The sequence below is a fragment of the Muscardinus avellanarius genome, assembly GCF_963383645.1.
Source record: "Muscardinus avellanarius genome assembly, chromosome: X".
Taxonomy (NCBI): domain Eukaryota; kingdom Metazoa; phylum Chordata; class Mammalia; order Rodentia; family Gliridae; genus Muscardinus; species Muscardinus avellanarius.
In genome coordinates, this window is record NC_137792.1 from 41,457,514 (window position 1) to 41,480,122 (window position 22,609).

Here is a 22,609-nt window from a genome sequence, read left to right on the forward strand (position 1 = left end):
TCCCAGGAAAACGATTGGCTTATTTCACCACACGTCAGGCCAAAGACGCACTCTTATTGGTCACTCGGAATTACGTCATCGGTTTACCGCAGCCCTACTGTCGTCCGGTAGTTACCTCACGGCTCGGAAAGAGGACTTCGTTTTGTGCTTTGGAAGAGTCGTGTAGTATTCGTGATCAAAGTGCGACGAGAGAAGCCGCCAGTCTGACTGCCCGAAACTCTGAATTGGTAACGCCAAGGTGAGTGCACCTTTTATTTTTTAGAGCTGGAGTATTTTATTCCGCTCCCCCATCCTGCGCCTTGGTCCCTTCCCACACGGCCATCTTTAAGCGGTGTTGGGTGAGCCCATTTCTGGAAAATAGGTGGTGGGCGGAGCCTGAACCGTAGAGGAACTGGGTCCTGCAGCTTCCGGTCTGGAGAGCCCGGTAGGTGAGCGTCTTGGTGATTCTGCAGTCTCTCTTCCATCTTTTATTACGTAGTTTGCGTCGGGGCCCGGCTTCTGGTGCATTTTGGTAGGTGGGGGTCAAATGAGTACATGCAGCGGGGAGGCGATTGGTTACGGATTCAGATTAAAATTTTTATCTAAGCTGGTTTTCAGTCTTGTCTGTCCTTCCCTAGGTCTGTCGGCTCTCCGCTATGCCGCTGCCTGTTGCGTTGCAAACCCGTTTGGCCAAGAGAGGCATCCTCAAACATTTGGAGCCCGGTGAGAAAGCTAAGAGCAGATGGCTTGTACCAACCAGTTTTGACATGCATTTTGTTGTTGATATTGACGCTTGATAACAGCATGGGTCTACTCTTCACCAAGCAATGGGGTGGCAGGAATCTCATTGTTAATGAGATTCCTGCCACCTATTCTGCCAATTCCCGGTCTGCCTTGTCATACCCACGGTCCCGATCACGCTCTCTGTCCCGTTCTCTCTCTCTCTCTCTACTTTGTCATAGCTACGCTCTCGATCTCTGTCAGATTTCTCATGGTTGCGGTCCGGTTTCTCATGGTTGCGGTCCGGCTTCTCATGGTTGCGGTCTGGTTTCTCATGGTTGCGTTCTCATTCCTGCCACCTATTCCTGCCATTGTTAATACGATTTCCTGACATCCATTCTTTCTTTGTGTTAAGTACATTTTATCCTTAGCAATACTAACGTCTGATGACACCTTCAATCCTCCAAACAAGACACATGATGAATCAAGCCAGTCCTATAGGCAACCGGTGGTGTGTGCTTATAGTCCCAGCTATTCAGAAGGTTGAGGAGGGATGTGCTTTGGGCTATGGCATGCCAGGCACTGAAAAAGATTCATCATAACATCTCTTTATTGATAACTGACACCTATTACGAGACTATTGTGTGCCAGGTGTAGACCTTGTGGTTATACTACAAATGATACTAATAATACCAATATTACTAATAGTGGTTTTTAATTATTTCTTGGTACTGGGGATTGTACCCAGGGACATTCTACCACTGATCTAAATGCCCAGCCCTTTTTCTTTATTTATCATTTTTTGCAGTACTGGGGACAGCTTAGGCTGTCTGCAAACCAAGATCCTCCTGTCTCAGCCTCCCAAATGCTGGGATTACCAGCGTGCGCCACCATGCCTGGCTTTATTCAGTATTTTTAAACAAGGTCTCACAGCCGGGCGTGGTGGCGCACGCTTGTAATCCCTGTGCTTGGAAGGCTGAGACAGGAGGATTGCACAGGTTCAAAGCCAGCCTCAGCTACTTAGTGAGGCTCTCAGCAACTTAGTGAGACTCAGATAATTTTGGATAAAAGTATAAACTCATAAACTTAATCCACAAACAAAAGATTTAAGTAAATTTTCTGGTAAATCCCCTGGACAGATGAGTTTGGAATGTAAGAAATAACTTCATGTGCTTCCTGGAACACACATACATGTTTGTCTTTCCATGTAGCTTGTGTGGATGTGAATGGGTGTGTGTCTCTAGGCCCTGTGTAGGACACGAACTCTCCTAGTGCTTAACTGCTCTTCTCCTCTTCCTTGTGCCAGAACCAGAGGAAGAGATCATTGCTGAGGACTATGATGATGATCCTGTAGACTATGAGGCCACCCGCTTGGAGAGCTTGCCACCCAGCTGGTACAAAGTGTTTGACCCTTCCTGGTGAGCCTTGGGACTCTAGTGGGGGCAATAACGTCTTCCTGTTTTGTGCTTGGCTGTGGGATATACTGGAGACACAGGGAAAGAGAACCGGGAATCCTGACACGGGGCAAATTCAGGCAGAGTGGGGAAATAAGACTTGTTTACCCAGAGAAGACATCTGTGCTGATACTCCTTCCCTCCCACTGCCCTCCAGTGGGCTCCCTTACTACTGGAATGTGGACACAGACCTCGTGTCTTGGCTCTCTCCACACGATCCCAACTTCGTCGTTACCAAATCTGCTAAGAAGCTCAGGAGCAGTAATAATGCAGGTGAGTTGGCAGATCCAGGGGCGACTGGCAGTTGGAAGAGAGGAGTCAAGTAAACTCTAGTGGATTGAGGAAGGGCAGATGGGCCCTAACACGACCAGCTCCAAGCTAGTGAACTTGTTGAAGGCAGAGTTTGCTGGGTCCCATAGTGGGAGGAGACCATTTTAGGACTATGGTGTTCCTTTAGATGGTGAGGAGAAACCAGACCGCAACCATGAGAAGCCAGAACGCAACCATGAGAAACCAGACCGCAACCATGAGAAGCCGGACCGCAACCATGAGAAACCGGACCGCAACCATGAGAAATCTGACAGAGATCGAGAGCGTAGCTATGACAAAGTAGAGAGAGAGAGAGAACGGGACAGAGAGCGTGATCGGGACCGTGGGTATGACAAGGCAGACCGGGAAGAGGGCAAAGAACGTCGCCACCATCGCCGGGAGGAATTGGCTCCCTACCCCAAGAGCAAAAAAGGTAAGTAGAGGCCAGCAATTGAGGTGCTGAGGTGTACATGAGGAAGCGCTCTCTCAGGTGGCTGCTTGAATCTGGTGTCCTGAAGAAGGATTCTGTGGTCCATGGCAGCCATGGGCTCCGTTTCCTCCTGGGGTTGGGGGGGTGCTCAGTGGTTGTGGGCTTCTTGTGTCTAGACCTTAGAACTTGCCCCGTTTCCTTCTGCAGTGGCAAGCCGAAAGGATGAAGAATTAGACCCCATGGACCCCAGCTCGTACTCGGATGCACCCCGGTAAGTAACAACCCGTTGTGAGTCCTCTTTCCTCCTGACTTAACTGCCCCCATGAATACCATCTTCCTCGACATCTCTTTCCCCACATTCCTGTCTTGGCTGACTGGGGGTACCCACCACACCCCCTTTGTCACCCCTAGGGGCACATGGTCAACAGGACTCCCCAAACGAAACGAAGCTAAAACAGGTGCTGACACGACTGCCGCCGGGCCCCTCTTCCAGCAGCGTCCATACCCATCCCCAGGGGCTGTGCTCCGGGCCAACGCTGAGGCTTCTCGGACCAAACAGCAGGACTGAACCTTCGCTCTTCAGAGCCTTGGCAGATCTTTTATTTTCCTTTGTTTTTGTGGTGCTGGGTATGGAACCCAGGGCCTTGTGCATACTAGGCAAGCACTCTACCCCTGAGCTATGCCCCTGGCCCCCATGTTATTTTTAATTAAAAGCTTTTCTGTGGTCGTGTCCATGAGTCTTGAGTGCTTTTCTTCCCTTGCTGTTTCCAGGCTTCCCAACCCAAGCTGGCAAGATGCAAAACACATTTTATTTGCAAAAACTCACTTAAGAAATACTGTGGTGGTGGCAAGGGCTGAGGGCAGTTATTAACATAACATAGAGAGCTTAGGCATGCTAGCCCTGCGTGGGGAGAGGGGGAGGGGTGGGGACAGGGAGTTCCATGTCTACCTCACCCCACCCCTAATACTGATCAGAGTTTGGTCCCAGCTGGGCCAGAACAAGAAGGGAGAACGAGGCCAGGCCAACATCTTCAATCCTGATGGCTACGAACCCTTCACCTTGGTGAGCAACCTGTGGTGGGAATGGGGAGGAAAAAAAAAAACACAGAAAAGCTGGGGTGGGCTGGCAGGTGGGTTCCCTGAACAAGCGAGGGTGGTAGTAAGGCTGGTAGTCCTAGGGTTAGTAATGGAGTCTATGCAGAGAGAGCGGGCCCCTGGGTCAGAAATCTACACGTGGACTAAATAAATACAACATCTTTATTTGGCATTGGGTATCCTGACATTTTTTTTTCATTACAGTTCCTTAGAAAACAAACCAAAAAATCAGAACAAATTAATCAAAAATAAAGATCCAGTGGCCCTATTTACATATAGCAAAGACAGCCCAGGCATCTCCCATGCGTGCGCGCGCGCGCACACACACACACACACACATACACACACACACACACATCCCCTGGGATACAGTTAAGGGGTTAATAAGCATTGGAGGGACGCAGGGGGCAGGTTCCATGGCTCATCAATTCTAAGACACCTGACCACGAAGTAAGGGTGCCTCATGATATGGCCAGTGGTGTAGCTAAAGTGGGATTGGCAGCTTTAATTATTCTTCTCTGGATATCTCAGAAAATAACCCTGTATCTGGCAACTGCCAGTGTCTTAAAGTCAATGACATTCAGCCACTTGAAGGAACTCTCTTCCCCACTTTCCCCATGCTCTGGATCATTAATGATCTGATTATACCACAATTCCCCAAGCCACTAAAACAAATGGCCCCCACTGCACCCTTCCCCAGACAGGTTGATGCAAAACTCTCAGCTAGTGCCTCTTCCTCATCCTGGGCACCAGCAACAGGCCTGTCTTCAAGGGCCTCTGATGGGGAAGCTGCCCCAAGGCCACATAGGAGACACAGTTGCTAACATGATTCATTGTGGTGGTGAGGGAGGAGAGAAGGCCTCAGACGATAGGAAATGGGACCCCACACATAGGCATCAGCCATTACTGAAGAGCAGACTTTTGTCCAGTCTGTCCTTAAAAAACTAGAAGGATGGCTGGGAGGGGCTGTCCCAGGCATGAGAGACAGGACACCTCCCGCAGGAGGAGTTAGGCAGACAGAGATGCCTTGGATGACAATCTCCACACACACACACACACAACCCTGTCCCCAGAGAGGTTAGACTGGGGCAGAGGAAGCAGCTCTTTAACCCCTTTCAGGAAAGAGGGTCAGTCTACCAGGAAGGGTTCCTGTGATACCCTGCCCTAGTCCCACACCCCTCTGGAAGTCTCAGTAACCTGGAAGAAAAATCCGCCTTCCAAACCCAGAGAAGCCAGGCCCTGGCGACAACGTGGGTCCTGCAGATGCCCGACACCCTCCACCCCATCCCCATCCCTGTCTCCCCCCACCGCCACCAGCCCTCACTTCACCAGCACTGACTTTGGCAGAAAGGGCTCCGTGATGAGGTCTCCACGGTGGGAGGACAGCTGCATTGGCGGTGGCTGCCCCGGAGGCTGCTGGTGAATGCAGGGCCCAGAGGTGGAGGTGGTGGTGGAAGCGATGGCTTTGACCGCACCTCGGGGAAGGCTGTAGAGGTAGACGGCACCGATGACAAGTCCAGCGCCAAGGGCGAATAATGGGTCCAGGTGGAAGCCAAAGAGGCGGATGGAGGCAACAGTGGACAGCACAATGGACAGGGAGGTGGCAAAGCCCTTGAGGATGTTGTCAGCATATTTGACAACAACAGCCACCAGAAGCCCGCCAAAGGCCTGGTTGAGTACCACGCCCCAGACAGCAGGTGTGTACCCAAAGAAGAAGCCACGGCGGGCTACTGCGGTGCCCTCAGCCCACCAGAGCCCCACCAGGCCCAGTGCTGTGCCAAAGAGGCCCAGCTGCAGGTTTCGGAGCCACACAGAGCCCGAGCTGCCTTTGAGGATCTTCTCAAAGTAGACACCTGCGAAGCCTGAGGAGAGACAGGAGGCCACGACAGCAGCTAAGCCTGCCCCGGGGTTCTGATCCAGTGGCCGTGGGCCACCCCCGCCGGCTTGCTGGGCCTGGACAATGGCGACACCAGTGAAGAGGAGCAGCAGGGAAGCCCACTGCAGCCGCGAGAGGCTGCGGTTCAGCATGAGCACAGAGAACAGAGCCGTGGTCAGGATCTTCAGCTGGTACGTCACCTGTGAGACGTAGGGAAGGCACTGAGGGCCAGTCCTGACCCCCCAGCTGGTGTGTATGGTGGACAGCACCCACTGTGGGTCCCCAGGCACAATGAAGGAACTAAGTGGGGTAGATGACAATAAATACAGCAAAAAGAGCCAGCCATTGGCCATTGGCTGAGTTGTAAATAAGCAGCCCTAAGAACTGTCCTAGAGAGTGCACAGAAGGGTGGCTGTGCCAAGATGTCCCAAGCCCATATCCCGATCATACTTCTTGGTTGTGGGACCAGGGACAGAGCCCCTCACTATCTGAGGCCTGGCATCACTATCTGTAAAATAAAGCTGGCATATATAAACCACCTTGCAGCAGGTGATGAAATGGTAGGCTTTGTGATGAAGGAGGTCTTGACACAAATGAGCCAACTACAACAATAGAAGCAACAAATATTGCATACTTACTACGTGCTACTGGGGGTCTGGCCACTACGCGTGAATTGGTTAATTTAATCCTCACACCAACCATAAAAAGTGGGCAACACTGTAAACCCCAATTTATTTTTATTTTTTTATTTTTTGGTGGTACTGGGGTTCCTGGAAGCCCTTCTACCTCCAGGCTACACTCCCAGACCTATTTTATATATTTTTTTTATTTGGAAACAGGGTCTCTTAAGCCAGCGCGGCTGGCTTCGAACCTGCGTGATCCTCCTGTTTCCGCCTCCCAAGCACGGGGATTACAAGCGTGCGCCACCACGCCCCAATTTAAAGATGTACAAACGAAGAAACTGGGGCATGGAGAGGTTAGGTGACTTGCCCCCAAATCACACAGCTGTAACACAGCAGAACTTAGATGTGAACCCAGGCGATCCAATCCCAGAACCCAGACTCTTTAACCACCTTACAAGGTTGCCCATAGACAGCATAAAGCTTGCCAATGACCAACCCAGGACTCATTCCTGGTATTTCTTTCAACCATTCTGAAATCCTTCTGAGCAGTTATTACTGTATCTTTTCTTTTTCCTCTCTCCCTCCCTCCCTCCCTTTCTTTTCTTCTCTCTCTACCTTTTTTCGTGATAGTAGGGACTGAACACAGGGATGTTCTACCTATGAGTCACATCCCAGCAGTATTTTTTAAAATTTTGATCTGAGACAGGAGGATCACACAGGTTCGAAGCCAGCCTCAGCTACTTAGTAAGGCTCTCAGCAACTTAGTGAGACCCTGTTTCCAAATAAAATATAAAAAAATAGGTCTGGGAGTATAGCCTGGAGGCAGAAAGCCTCTGGGTTCCATCCCCAGTACCACCAAAAAATAAAAAATTGAAACAGGCCCTAAGTTACACAAGCTGGCCTTGAACCTGTGATACTCCTTGTCTCAGCCTCACAAGTACTGGAATTACAGATGTGTGCCATCATGCCCAGATAGTATGACTACTTCTATTACCAATTCTCATAGATAAGGAAACTGAGGGAGAGTTTTAAGGATGTTCTGAAGGCAACTTGACCCTGCTCTCGGGGGCCAGCCCCCTTCCCACCCAATATCCCCAACTCAACTGGTTTCCTTGGGGTCACGCCAGGCTCAGGGCTCACCTGGAAAGTGGCAGCTGGCAGGTTAGAGATGGCGACATACTGGAGGTTATTCTGCAAGGTGTAAATGAGAGAGGGCACTGCGAGCTTCAGCGTGTCCACATATTGTACCAGGATGGCCTCGTGGAGGAAGAGAACCAGGTGCTTCACATTACCTAGGGAGGGGGAGAGCCCGTTTTAGCACAGGCTACCAAAGATAAGAATCCCTTGAAATTTAGGGACAGGCCTGGGTATTACCCCACAGCCCGCCTCCCCCCTCCAAACTCCATGTAAGCTAAAATGAGGTCTTTGCTCAATTTCTTAAATATGGTGCTAGAGGCTAAATCCAGGTCTTTGGCGTGCACTCTACGGCTGGGTAGCAGAGCCAGTCTTTCTGCTCCGTTTTTCCTACAACACAACTATGTTTCCAGGAAGCCTTTCTCCCTTTTTTGGGGGTGCTGGGGACTGAACCCAGGGGCATGCCACTGAGCTATACCCCCAGCCCTATTTTTATTCTTGAAACAGTGTCTCTCTAGGTTGCTAAGAGTCTCACTACTTACTGAGGCTGTCCTCAAACCTGTGATCCTCCTGTCTCAGCCTCCCAAGTACTGGGATTACAGGTGTGCATCACCACACCTGGTTCCAGGAAGCCTTTCTGATATTCAGATTAATGGCTACAAAAAGGGCTGAGGGTGTGGTTAGTTCAGCGGTAGAGCTCTTGCCTGGCAAGCATGAGGCCCAGGTTCTATCCCTAGCACTGCCAAAAAAAAAAAAAAAAAAAAAGCTACAGATGCTGGGCGAGGGTTTGAACCCAGGGTTATTCTTCCTTTATGCTGAACCCCAGTCCTATTTTTCATTTATTTATTTATTTGTTTATTTATTTTGTGATACTGGGGGTGGATCCCAGGGGCTTTTCTACCTCCGGGCTACACTCCCATTTTTCTTTTCTTTTCTTTTTTTTTTTTTGGTGGTACTGGGGTTCCTGGAAGCCCTTCTACCTCCAGGCTACACTCCCAGACCCATTTTTTTACATTTTCATTTTGGAAACAGGCTTTGAACCTGCGCGATCCTCCTGTCTCTGCCTCCCAAGCGCGGGGATTACAAGCGTGCACCACCATGCCAGGCTTGTTTAATTTTTGATTGAACTCAGGGGCATTTTACCTAGCGCTACACCCTCAGTCCTGTTTTTTATTCTTAGTTTTTGAAGTAGGGTCTCACTAAGTTGCAGCGGTATAAAAAAAATAAAATATAAAACAGGGCTGGGGGTGTAGACAAGTGGTAGAACACTTGCGTAGCATGTGCAAGGCCCTGGGTTCCATCCCTAGTACTGCCAAAAAAAGGAAAAAAAGGTCATCTATCACATTGTGATAGCTAATCATAGACCACATTTCACTCATCTGAGAACCTGACATAGAGCACCATTCAGGGCAAGCACTCTTCATGTTTGTATAATAAAATAATAATCATTAACTAGAAACTTATGAGTTTGAGTGGAAGGCATCTTCCAAACAGAAAGGGAATTTTTTTTTTTTTTTTGCAGGTCTGGGGATGGAACCCAGGGGCATTCGACCTCCGAGCTACAGCCCATGCCCTACTTTTTATTCTTTTTAATTTGAAACCGGGTCTCACTGAGTTGCAGAGGGTCTCACTAAGTAGCTGAGGCTGTCCACAAACCGCGATCCTCAGGTCTCGGCCTCCCAAATGCTAGGATTACAAGTGTGCGCCAACACACCAGGCTCAGAAAGGGAATTTTAGACTAGACATTTATTTAATTTATTGTTTTGTGTGTGTGTGGTACTAGGGATTGAACCCAGGGGCATTCTACGTCCAAGCTATATCCCCAGCCCTTTTTATTATTTGGAAATATGGTCTCACTAAGTTGCAGAGAGCCTCACTGAATTGCTAAGGTTGGCTTTGAAACTGTGATCTTCCTGTTTCAGCCTCCCAAACACTGGAATTCTATCATGCCTGGCTGACATTTACTTATTTATTTACTTTTGTGGTACTGGGGATGGAACTCAGGAGCATTCTACCTCTGGGTTATACCCCCAGTCCTATTTTATATTTTACTTGGAAATAGGGTCTCACTAAATTGCTGAGAATCTCACTACGTAGCTGAAGCTGGCTTCGAACCTATCTGATCCTCTAGTCTCAGCCTCCCAAGTACTGAGATTACAAGTGTGTGCCAACAGCCGGGCGTGGTGGTGCATGCTTGTCATCCCCGAGCTTGGGAGGCGGAGACAGGAGGATCGCGCAGGTTTGAAGCCAGCCGCGCTGGCTTAAGAGACTGTTTCCAAATAAAAATATAAAATAGGTCTGGGAGTATAGACTGGAGGTAGAAGGGTTTCCAGGAACCCCAGTACCACCAAAACAAAAAAAAAAAAAAAAAAAAAAAAAAAAAAAAAAACAAGTGTGTGCCAACACACCCAGCCTAACATTGAAAGTGCTGGAGAAGTTGGGCCCTTTGCAACTCAGTGGGACCCTGTTTCAAAATAAATAAATAAAAAAACAAAAACAGGAGCCAGGCATGGTGGCTCACGCTTGTAATCCCAGCATTCAGGAGGCTGAGACTGGAGGATTGAGGTTCGCAGACAGCCTTAGCTACTTAGTGAGACCCTGTTTCAAATTAAACAAGAATAAAAAATAGGGCAGGGGTGTAGCTCAGGTGTCGAATGCCCTGGGTTCCATCTTCAGACCCGCCAAAAAAAAAAAAAAAAAGGACTGGGGGTGTAGCTTGGCGGTAGAATGTCCCTGGGTTCCATTCCCAGTACTGCAAAAAGTAAATAAATAAATAAAGTGTTGGAGAAGTTGGATGTGGTATCACACACGCCTGTAATACTTGGGAGGTTGAGACTGGAGGATCACAGGTTCAAGGCTAGCCTCAATAATTTAACTAGGTCCTCAGCAACTTAGTGAAACACTGTTGCACAATAAAAAAAAAATAACCAGGCATGGTGGTGCAAGTTTGTAATCCCTGTGCTTGGGAGGCGGAGAAAGGAGGATAGCACAGGTTCTGCTGACTTAAGAAACCCTGTTTCCAAATTTTAAAAAAGTATAAAAATAGGTCTGGAAGTGTAGCCCGGAGGTAGAAGGGTTTCCAGGAACTCCAGTACCACCAATAAATAAATAAATAAAATAGGGCTAGGAGTATAATTCAGTGGTAGAACACCCCTAGGTTAAATCTTCAGTGCTACACACACACACACACACACACACACACACACACACAGTGCTAGAGACGGAACCTAAAGCCTACCACATGCTAGGCAAGCACTCTAACTGAGCTACATTCTCACACCTTTGTTGACTGTACTTTGAGGCAGGGTCTCAGTAAATTGCCCAGGTTGGCCGCAAACCTGTGATCCCCCTGCTCTGGCCTCCCAAGGAGCTGGATTACAGGTGTGTGCCACTGGCTTCCCAGTTGTTTGCAGTTCATCTTTGTGTCCGTGTGTATGCGTGTGTGCCCGTGTGCACACGCATGTTAATAGGGATTGAACTCAGAGGCGGTCTACCTCTGAGCTACAGCCCCAAGCTGTTTTTTGGTTTTTGGTTTTGAATCAGGGTCTTGCTAAATTACTGAGGGTGGCTTTGAACCTTCCAGTGTCCTGTCTCAGCCTCTCAAGTACTGGGATTATAGGTATGTGCTACCATGTCCGGCTGCAGTTCATTGTGTGTGTGTGGGGAGGGCACTCAGCACTGAGGATTGAAGCGTTCTACTTTTTTTTTTCTTTTTTGCAGGTCTGGGGATGGAACCCAGGGGCATTTGACCTCTGAGCTATACCCCTTGCCCTGTTTTTTTTTTTTTTAATTCTTTCTTTATTTTGGTGGTACTGGGGGTGGAACCGAGAAGCTTTCTACCTCTGGGCTATACTCCCAGACCTATTTTGTATTTTTTTTTATTTTGGAAACAGGGTCTCACTAAGTTGCTGAGAGCCTCACTCAGTAGCTGAGGCTGGCTTCGAACCTGTGCGATCCTCCAGTCTCAGCCTCCCAAGCGCGGGGATTACAAGCGTGCGCCACCACGCCCGGCTTTTAAATTTTATTTTGAAACAGGGTCTCACTGAGTTGCAGAGGGCCTCACTAAGTAGCTGAGGCTGTCTGCGAACCGAGATCCTCCGGTCTCAGCCTCCTGAATGCTGGGATTACAAGTGTGCGCCACCACTCCTGGCTAGCATTCTACTTTAGAGCTACATTCCCAACCCAATTTTATTTATTTAGAAACAAGGTCTCACTAAGTTTTGGAGGGCATCCCTAAATTGCTGGATCTGGCTTCAAACCTGCAATTGTCCTGTTTTAGCTTCCCTAGTGTTGGGATTACAAGCGTGCGCCACAACACCCTGCTTCACCCCCAGCATATCTTATAATTTATTTGAAAACGGTCTCACTAAGTTGCTGAGAGCCTCACTAAGTAGCTGAGGCTGGCTTCGAACCTGTGCGATCCTCCTGTCTCAGCCTCCCAAGCGCTGGGATTACAGGTGTGCGCTACCATGCCCAGCCATTTTTTAAGTTTTAACTGAGGAGGGCTAAAACTTTGGGGAGCCAGGTGTGGTGGCGCACACTTGTAATCCCAGCATTCTGGAGGCTCAGACCGGAGGATGACAGTTTGCGGACAGCCTCAGCTACTTACTAAGACCCTCTGCAACTCACTGAGACCCTGATATATATATATATATATATATATATATATATATATATATATATATATATATATATATATATATATATATGCAGGCGGTATAGCTCGGAAGTCAAATGCCCCTGGGTTCCATCCCCAGACCCACACACACACAAAAAAAAAAAAAAAAAAAAAAAAAACTGGGGAAAGCTCCAAGCTACTGGATGACAAGGTTACCCCAAGAATTGCTGCTACTCATTTTTTGTGTGTGTGATACTAAGGATTGAACCCAGGGGCATTCTATCACTAAGATACATTCTCAGCCCTTTTTATTTTTTCATGGTAGTAGAAATTGAACACAGGACATTCTAATTCTGAGCTATATCTGAGCCCTTTTTTTTTGCGGTACTGGGGATGGAGCCCAAGGGCATTCTACCTCCAAGCTATGCCCCTGGCCCTACTTTTTATTCTTTATTTTGAAGCAGGGTCTCACTGAGTTGCAAAGGGCCTCACTAAGTAGCTGAGGCAGGCCATGAACTTGGATCCTCCCCTTTCTCAGCCTCCCAAATGCGTGCGCCACCACACACCCACTGCAGTTCACCTTTTAAGTTTTAACTAAGGAGGGTTGCTTCTTTGGGGAAACCTCCAAGGTACTAGATGACAAGGTTACCCCAGAAAATTGCTGGTACTCATTTTTGTGTGTGTGTGTTACTAAGGATTGAACCCAGGGCATTGTATCACTAAACTATACTTTCAGCCCTTTTTATTTTTTCATAGTACTGGAAACTGAACACAGGGACACTCTACTTCTGAGCTACACCCCCAGCTCTTTTCGTGAATGTGTGTGTGGTAGTAGGGATGGAGCCCAGCGGCATTCTACCTCTGAGCCACGCCCTAGCCCTATTTTTTTAATTCTTTATTTTAAAACAGGGTCTCACTAAGTTGCAAAGGGCACTAAGTAACTGAGGCTGGCTGTGAACCTAGATCCTCCAGTGATGGGATGATCCTCCCAAATGATGGGATTACAAGAGTGCGCCACCACACCCGGCTTGGCCCTTTTTAAAATTTTTCATTTATTTATTTTTCTTATACTGGGAATTAGACCCAAGGCCATTCTATTTCTGAGCTACAACCCCAGCCCTACTTTATTTGATTTTTTTTTTTTTTTGGCGGGTCTGGGGATGGAACCCAGGGGCATTCTACCTCCGAGCTACATCCCCTGCCCTATTTTTTAATTCTTTATTTGAAACCGGGTCTCACTGAGTTGCAGAGGGCCTCACTAAGCAGCTGAGGCTGTCCACGAACCGCGATCCTCCAGGTCTCAGCCTCCCGAATGCTGGGATTACAAGCGTGCGCCACCACGCCCGGCTTTTATTTGATTTTGAAACAGGGTCTCACTGCGTGTTGAGGCTGTTCTCAACTTTTGATCCTCCTGTTTTAGCCTCCCAAGTACTGGGATTACAGGTGTATACTAACATGCCTGGCTTAATTTTTTTTGTATGGCACTGGGCATTGAATCCAAGGGTATTCTATTTCTGAGCTACATCCCTAGCCATATTTTATTTCTATTTTGAAACAGGGTCTTGCTAGGTTGATAAAGTCTCACTATTTGCTAAGGCTGTCCTCAAACCTGTAATCTTCCTGTCTCAGCTTCCCAAGTATTGAGATTACAAGCATGTGCCACCATGCTTGGCTCTTAAATTTTTCTAATTTTTTTTTTGTGGCACTGAGGAGTGAACTCAGGTATTCTACCTCTAAGCTACAACCTATACCAAGCTATTTTATTTTTTATTTAGAAACAGGGTCTTACTAAATTGATACAAGCATCACTGAGTTCCTGAGGCTAGCTTCAAACCTGTGGTTCTCATGTCTCAGTCTCCCAAGTATTGGAATTACAGGTGTGCGCTACCATGCCCAGCTAAAATTTTTCTTTTCTTTTCTTTTCTTTTTTTGGTGGTACTGGGGTTCCTGGAAGCCATTCTACCTCCAGGCTACACTCCCAGACCTATATTTACATTTTTATTTGGAAACAGGGTCTCCTAAGCCAGTGCGCGCGGCTGGCTTCGAACCTGCGCGATCCTCCTGTCTCTGCCTCCCAAGCGCGGGGATTACAAGCGTGCGCCACCACGCCCGGCTTAAAATTTTTCTATTTTGAAACAGGATTTCACTAAGTTTCTGAGGGCCTCCCTTAAATTGTTGAGGCTGGCATAAACTTGTGATCCTCCTGTGCCACCATGCCCAGCTACTTTTATTTTTATATTTACTTATTCAGTCATTCATTCATTTAATTAATTTATTTTCATGCTGAGGATCGGACCCAGGGGAATTCTATCTCCAAGTTATACCACAGACCTATTTTTTTTATTTGGAAACAGGGTCTTGCTAGGTTGCTGAGGGCCTAAGTTACTGAGGCTGGCTTTGAACCTGTGAGCCTCCAGTCTCAGCCTCCCAAGTACTAGGATTACAGGTATGCAAACCACTCCCCGCATGCACATTCATATTTCTATGATGAGCTGTGTGACTATTCACAATAAATGGGAAAACAAAGACACAATTCAGCCGGGCGTGGTGGCGCACGCTTGTAATCCCAGCATTCGGGAGGCTGAGAACTGAGGATCACGGTTCGCAGACAGCCTCAGCTACTTAGTGAGGCCCTTCGCAACTCAGTGAGACCCTGTTTCAAAATAAAGAATAAAAAATAGGGCAGGGGATGTAGCTTGGAGGTCAAATGTAGCTTGGAGGTTCCACCCCCAGACCCCCCCACACACACACACAAAAAGACAATTCTACCAAGAGCCCCACCCTGATCGCATCAGGTTAGGCTAGGTTTTTCCCTTTCCTTTTTCTTTTTCTTTTTCTGGTACTGAGGATTGAACCCTCTACTTTCTACCTCTACTGAGGTAGAAAGGCATTCTACCTCCGAGCTACACCCCTATTCCTATTTTTCATTCTTTATTTTGAAACAGAGTTTCACTAAGTTGCGGAAAGCCTAAGTAGCTGAGGCTGAATGAGAACCTGTGATCCTGCTGTCTCAGCCTCCCAAGTACTGAGAGGGCAAGCATGTGCCACCACGCCAGGATCAGGTTTTTATTTCTATTTATTTATTTTTTTTGCAGTGCTTGGATGAAGCCCAGGGCCTTTCCCATGTTGGGCAAGCACCCTACCACTGGGCTGTGCCTGCCCCCCACCCCGCTCTGGTCTGTTTTTTTGGTTTTTTTTGTTTTGTTTTTTTGGCGGGTCTGGAGATGGAACCCAGAGGCATTTGACCTCCGAGCTACAGCCCCTGCCCTATTTTTTATTCTTTCTTTTGAAACCGGGTCTCACTGAGTTGCAGAGGGCCTCACTAAGTAGCTGAGGCTGTCCGCGAACCGCGATCCTCCGGTTCTCAGCCTCCCGAATGCTGGGATTACAAGCGTGCGCCACCACGCCCGGCATGGTCTAGGTTTTATTACCAAATGAATTAAGGAAAAACAACGTGAGCCAGGCATGCTGCATATCTGTAGTTCCACCAGCTGCTCTGGAGGCTGAGGCAGAAGGATCATTAGAGCCCGTGAATTTTAAGTTCAAGTTCAGCCCGGGCAATACAGGGAGACTCCAATATAAGAAAAAAGTTTCACTTGTGGGTAAGAACTGAGGACCTGTGATGAAATCTTTCATTATCTTTGACATCCTAAATATCAGTCCAATGAGGGCAAGATTCATGGCTACACTGCTAATGCATTTACTTCCAAGGCCCCCAGCCTGGCACTGCATCCCAAGTGTCCACAGAATCATTCGATCAAAAGAGTAGGCTTAGCCGGGCGTGGTGGCGCACGCTTGTCATCCCCGCACTTGGGAGGCAGAGACAGGAGGATCGTGCAGGTTCGAAGCCAGCCGCGCGCGCTGGCTTAGGAGACCCTGTTTCCAAATAAAAATATAAAAATGGGTCTGGGAGTGTAGCCCGGAGGTAGAAGGGCTTCCAGGAACCCCAGTACCACCAAAAAAAAAAAAAAAAAGAGTAAGCTTCCAAAACTACTGCCTCCCAGGCTTGTGAAGTTCAAGCATGAGGAAAAATGCTTTCTACAGCTTCAAGCCCGTGGACAGAGCCCATACAATTCATCTCTATCCTTTACATATGCGAGGCCTTGGATGAGAAACAAATGGACAACATCTCAAAGGAGAAGGCCTGCAGGAAAGGTGTAAATTAGTACCCAAATCCAACTCTCAAACTTACAGGAAACATGAGGACAGAACATGTTAAATGATAACTACAGGGTGGCAGTCAGCAGAATCCTAAGTACCTCAAGTCCACGATATAAATGACCTGGTTTCTTCAACAAAATTATTTGTGTGTGTGTGTGTGTGTGTGTGTGTGTGTGTGTGTGTGTGTGTGTAACTGGAGATCAAACCTAGGGGCATTTTACCTCTGAGCTACACCCCTAGCCCTATTTTTTATTTTGTTTTTTGTTTTTTTGGTGGTACTGGGGGTGGAACCCAGAGGCTTTCTACCTCTGGGCTATACTCCCAGACCCATTTATATTTTATTTTGGAAACAGGGTCTCACTAAGTTGCCGAGAGCCTCGCTAAGTAGCTGAGGCTGGCTTCGAACCCGTGTGATCCTCCTGTCTCAGCCTCCCAAGCACGGGGATTACAAGCGTGCGCCACCATGCCCGGCTTCTATTTTTATTTTGAATCAGGGTCTCACTGAGTTGCAGCGGGCCTCACTAAGTAGCTGAGGCTGGCTGGGAACCCGAGATCCTCCTTGGTTTTCAGCCTCTCAAGTACTGGGATTTTAAGTGTGCACCACCATGCCTGGCTTTTCTACACATTTTTTTTTTTTGTGGTACTGGGAGATGAAACCCAGGGGCATTCTACCTCCAAGCTACCCCCCTAGCTCCATTTTTTATTCTTTATTTTTTAAACAGGAGCTCACTGAGTTGCAAAAGGCCTCACTAAATAGCTGAGGCTGGCCTCGAACCTCAATCCTTCTGTCTCAGCCTCCTAAATGCTGGGATTACAAGCATGCACCACCATGCTTGGTTTCTACAATATTTTTTTTTGTGGTACTGGGGGTGGAACCCAGAGGCTTTCTACCTCTGGGCTATACTCCCAAACCTATTATTATATTTTATTTGGAAACAGGGTCTCACTTAAGTTACTGAGAGCCTCACTAAGTAGCTGAGGTTGGCTTTGAACCTGTGTGATCCTCCTGTCTCAGTCTCCCAAGTGCAGGGATTGCAAGTGTGCACTACCACGCCTAGCTTTCCACAAATTTTTTTTGTGAGTGTGCGTGGGTGTGGGGATGGAACCCAGGGGCATTCGACCCCTGAGCTACACCCCCTGCCCTATTTTTTATTCTTTATTTTGAAACAGGGTCTCACTAGGTTGCAGAGGACCTCACTAAGTAGTAGCTGAGGCTGTTCATGAACCACAATCCTCTGGTCTCAGCCTCCCGTTTCCACAAATTTTTACAGAGAAATAAAAAAAGAGTTGTAAGTGAGCCTAGAAAATAATAGACTTAGAAGACACTAACCAATCATACAATACTAATTGCATACAAACACATCTTTGAAGGTCTTATGACACTTAAGAAAATTGTTATAAATTTCAACACTGAGCTGGGTGTGGTGGTGCATGCTTGTAATTCCAGTAGTTGGGATGCTGAGACAAGAGAATCACAGGTTTGAAACCAGCCCCAGCAACTTAGTGAGATCCTGTTTCAAAATACAAAAAAAAAAAAAAAAAAAAAAAAAGAATAGGACTGAGGGTGTAGTCCTCTCACAAATGATAAGGGTGGATTTAGTTCAAAATAATAAAAGGGAGCCGGGCGTGGTGGCGCACACTTGTAATCCCCGCACTTGGGAGGCGGAGACAGGAGGATCACGCAGGTTCGAAGCCAGCCGCGCGCTGGCTTAGGAGACCCTGTTTCCAAAATGTAAATGTAAAAATAGGTCTGGGAGTGTAGCCCCGAGGTAGAAGGGCTTCCAGGAACCCCAGTACCACCAAAAAAAAATAATAATAATAAAAGGGAAAGTATATAGATAGATATAACAATTAGAAGTGAGTGGACAAGCTGGGTGTGGTGGTGCACCCTTGCAATCCCAGCACTTGGGAGGCTGAGACAGGAGGATCTGGGTTCGCGGCCAGCCTCAGCTAATTAGTGAGGCCCTCTGCAACTCAGTGAGAGGCTGTTTCAAAATAAAGAATAAAAAATAGTGCTGGGGGTGTAGCTCGGAGCTAGAATGCCCCTGGGTTCCAACCCCTGTACCGCAATAAAAAAAGAAGTGAGTGGACAATAATTAATGCTATTCCATGGAAGAGTGGCCATTAGTTGATCATTATGAACCTGGGGGATAAGTACATGAGTGGTTTTTACTTTTATATTCTGATTTTGTCTATGTTTGAAATTTGCCATAATACAAGGATAAACAACAATCACCGTATAAGTCCCCTGCTACCTTATATGCAGACTATCTCACTCCTGTAGCTCTCAGGGTATTAGTGGTAATAAAAGTATAGGTGCAGCTACTCACAGATGGGTGGACAAGCTTAGCTGCACTGCTTAATCCCCAGGAAGGTTCACAGACACAGGGATACTCCCCCAGCAAACACTCCCATTGGGCACACACATGGGGCATCCCACCCACCAACCCCTCCCGGGCTCATACCCCTCTTCTGTGCGAAGAGCAGCAGGAGGCAGGTGAGACCTTTGAGCACTTCAGCCATGACCACAGCTGTGGTGGCAAAGAAGCGATCCCCAGGCAACGTGCGGGCGTAGCGGATGCTGAGGATGAGGGAGGCATTCTGGACCACCAGCACGGCTAGGGATATATACTTGAGGCGCCGGTGACCTGTGAGGGAATGCAAGGAGCAGGGGAGGAAGGAGGGGTCAGAAGTTGCTGGGGCATAAGCCACACCACCACCCAACCTTTCTTTCTCAACCATGATCCTCTTAGCTATTTCAACTTCCTCTCTCAGCCTGCCCATTATGTCCCAGGGAAGGTCTGACCCCTACTCCCCTCAGCCACAGGCAGAGACAGAAAGGGAGAAGTGGGCCCCACTCTATCCAGCCCATATCTAGAATTCTTGCTGAGGTGTCAGAAAATGGCCAGAGCAGGCCCTGGACACCCACTTCAGATGTCGAGCTCTTTTCTCCCCAGAGAAGCAAGTTTTTTTTCCAGACAAAATACCAACAACTACAATCTCAACATTTATTTTATTTATTTAGTTAGTTAGTTTTGTGGATCTGGGGATGGAACCCAGGGGCATTCGACCTCCGAGCTACACCCCCTGCCCCATTTTTTATTCTTTATTTCGAAACAGGGTCTCACTGAGTTGCAGAGGGCCTCACTAAGTAGCTGAGGCTGTCCGCGAACCGCGATCCTCCGGTCTCAGCCTCCCAAGCGCTGGGATTACAAGTGTGCGCCACCACGCCTGGCTCATTCTCAACATTTACTGAAGGCTCACTGTGTGCTTGTCATCAAGCTAATGAACTTATATGGATTCCCTCAAGTGACCCTCTCTCTCTTTTTCTTTTCTTTTTTCGGCAGTACTAGGGATAGAACCAAGGGGCATTCTACCTCTGAGCTACACCAGCCTTATAATTATTATTGTTACTATTATTTTTTGCGGTATTAGGGATGGAACCCAGGGGCATTCTACCTCCGAGCTATAACCCCAGCCCGATTTTTTATTATTTATTTTTGAAACAGGGTCTCAATGAGTTACAAAGAGCCTCACTAAGTAGCTGAGGCTGTCCGGAACCACAATTCTCCTGTCTCAGCCTCTGGAATGTTGGAATTACAAGCGTGTGCCACCATGTCTGGCTCCCAGTCGTATTTTTTATTCTTTATTTTGAAACAGGGTCTCAGTTGCAGAGGGCCTCACTAAGTAGCTGAGGCTGGTCGCGAACTGAGATCCTCCTGTCTCATCCTCCCAAAAGCTTGCACCACCACGTCCAAATCAAGTGACTCTCATTTATCTGATATCTTAAGAAACTATGATTGCCATTTTATGAATGAACTTGAGAATCTCTATGAAATGTTGGTCCAATTTAATGAGGATCTAACCATCCTGGTACAGGGAGTGGGACCATTGTATAAGGTCTGTCCACCCCTTAGGCAATGTTATTTCTTCTATCTCCCCCATGGTCCCAAAGATTGAACCCCCATGTAGTGAAAAATTACCCCACCACACATGGTCCGGCTCCCTCAACCATATAAGGAAATACTTCCCTGTACTCCACATGGCCAGTCCTCCCACCGCTGTACACTCTCTCCCAGCCAAAGAATAGCTCCTTGTTCTACCTACACTCTCACAGTGAACTCTCTGCCATAAGGAAGGACCTGCCACACTCGGAATGTTCTTTCACTGACATATAAGGAAGGACCCTCCCACTTCAACATACAAGGAATTCTACCTTAATTAGGAAGGGACCTCCCAAGAAGGGTCTTCTCCCCATATAATGAAGGACATTCTCATTCTCAAAATGGATCTATTAGTGACATGGACCTGCCCCATCCTGACAATTTATAAGGTCCCTTTATAAGGAAGGAATCAACACCCTCAGAATAGTTTCTCCCTTCTAGAAGGAAGAACTCCCACACTCTTAGAATGGTCTCTCCCTTCCAAAAGGAGATGCACAAACTCAGAATGATCTTAGCCTCTTCAAAGAGGAAATTCCTTCCACATTCTGAATGGTCTCTACCCTCCATAGGCAGAACCCTCCCCACAACCACCCTCGGAATGGTATTCTCCCCGCTCCAACACATTCACAATGGTCTGTTCCATTCTCCTTCCCATCCCCACAACACACACACACACACATATAGGTCGGTCCACACAGGATGCTCTCTTGTCACTTCAGAGAGGAACCCTTTCGATTCTCAGCGATCCTGACCTCCGCCCGCCACCGGCTATTCGGACACAGAGCTCCTCACCCGCACTAGCGGTCCCAGCCTCCAATGTCCCCGCGGAGACCGCCCCCGGTCCGGCCGCAGCGGTGGAACTGCCAGCCCCAACCGCTGCCATGTTGGCATCTGCACGGCCCGTCCCCTCGGCAACAGCAGGCCACTTCCGTATCAGTCACTTCCGCTTCCGGGACTCCAGAGTCTGGCTGTGGCGAGGCCTGAACTGGCCAAAATGGTAGCTTTCCTCCTCCGCTTCTAAAGGTTGGGTCTCAAGTGCTGGCCTGAGGCTTCTCACATTCCCGTAGACCAGGAGATCCAGAACGCGGCCAGCTCGGTCTAGGGCCGTTCTTACAGAACCTCATTGGCCCATTCTTTCAGTAGACCCGCCCCCACCCTCGGTTCGTCAGCTTTGAACGCGGCTCTCCGTACCGCCCACCCAAATGAGTCTCCAAATCTCATTGGCTCAACCTTTTTTTTTTTTTAATCACGGATCTTTACTGGTGCTTTCTTTATGCGGTACCGCCTTTTCCGCATCAGAAACTCGTAGCCCTTTCTGGTTGGACTGAAGTTCCTTTCTCCTCCCAGCGTGGCCCCACCCCCTAGATTGCCCATGAGCATCAGGGAGAGGGGAGATTTTTAAAGGGGCGGGACAGAGAGCTGTTGCAGATTGGAGTGGGTGGGGACAAATAAGGGACAAGCAAGTTAACTGGTACAAAGGATAATCTAAGTGAATAGGCAAAAGAGAGTCTATAAAATGGGAGGGAGCCAGGTAGGAGGGGAGCTGGGGGTGGTGACACAAGTTTGTAATCCCAGCATTTGGGAGGCTGAGATAGGAGGATCCGGGTTCGCGACCAGCCTCAGCTATTTAGGCCCTTTGCAACTCAGACCTTGTTTTTTTATTTATTTTTGTGTGGTACTAGGGGTGGAACCCAGAGGCTTTCTACCTCCGGGCTATACTCCCAGACCTTTTTTTATATTTTATTTGGAAACAGGGTCTCACTAAGTTGCTGAGAGCCTAAGTAGCTGAGGCTGGCTTCGAACCCGTGCGATCCTCCTGTCTCAGCCTCCCAAGCGCGGGGATTACAAGCGTGCGCCACCACGCCCGGCTCAGACCTTGTTTTAGAATAAAGAATAAAAAATAGGGCTGGGGGTGTCGCTCAGCGGTAGAATGCCCCTGGACTCCATCCCCAGTACCGCAAAAAAGGGGGGACAAGTGTGACATCATTGTGGCTGAAATATGGGGTAAGTATGTTAGGCCAACTAACATCTCTAAATGCGGGATAGAAGAGGGAAATTGCTTTGTCAGAACAAAGGAGAGCAAGATAGGATAGGGCAGGGAATTGAGGCAAATGAGAAGGATGAGGATACTGGAAAAAAAAAACCAGGTGATTGCACCTGGACATTGATTTGAAAAAGCAAGGAACGGGGCCTAGTTGTGCACACCTGTAAGCTCAAGTACTGAGGAGGCTGAAACAGGAGAATCCAGGGCAGCTGGGCAATTCAG

The 22,609-nt window shown here is 48.0% G+C and overlaps 2 protein-coding genes across 10 annotated transcripts; one reads left to right on the forward strand and one right to left on the reverse strand.

Annotated features, from left to right (window-relative positions):
- Window positions 1-635: 635 nt before the first annotated feature.
- On the forward strand, window positions 636-3,460 carry PQBP1 (polyglutamine binding protein 1; the record flags this gene model as incomplete). Of its 4 annotated transcripts, none has more annotated exons than XM_080719460.1 (6): window positions 636-702; window positions 2,006-2,117; window positions 2,311-2,426; window positions 2,611-2,895; window positions 3,100-3,163; window positions 3,304-3,460. In XM_080719460.1, 6 exons carry the CDS (start codon window positions 636-638, stop codon window positions 3,458-3,460), a joined length of 801 nt encoding a protein of 266 aa, XP_080575586.1. The 4 variants fall into 4 exon arrangements, with proteins under 4 accessions (XP_080575586.1, XP_080575589.1, XP_080575587.1 ...); XM_080719463.1 differs by having other exon boundaries at window positions 2,311-2,332; window positions 2,820-2,895; XM_080719461.1 differs by having other exon boundaries at window positions 2,006-2,093.
- Window positions 3,461-3,853: 393 nt separating this feature from the next.
- SLC35A2 (solute carrier family 35 member A2) lies at window positions 3,854-21,226 on the reverse strand (the record flags this gene model as incomplete). 6 transcript variants are annotated; one of them, XM_080718292.1, is made up of 5 exons in its annotated part: window positions 3,854-3,964; window positions 5,327-5,473; window positions 7,627-7,778; window positions 18,865-19,047; window positions 21,136-21,226. In XM_080718292.1, 5 exons carry the CDS (start codon window positions 21,224-21,226, stop codon window positions 3,854-3,856), a joined length of 684 nt encoding a protein of 227 aa, XP_080574418.1. The 6 variants fall into 6 exon arrangements, with proteins under 6 accessions (XP_080574418.1, XP_080574419.1, XP_080574416.1 ...); XM_080718290.1 differs by having other exon boundaries at window positions 3,937-3,964; window positions 5,327-6,063; XM_080718288.1 differs by lacking the exon at window positions 3,854-3,964 and adding an exon at window positions 4,131-4,194 and having other exon boundaries at window positions 5,327-6,063.
- Between the last annotated feature and the right edge of the window lie 1,383 nt (window positions 21,227-22,609).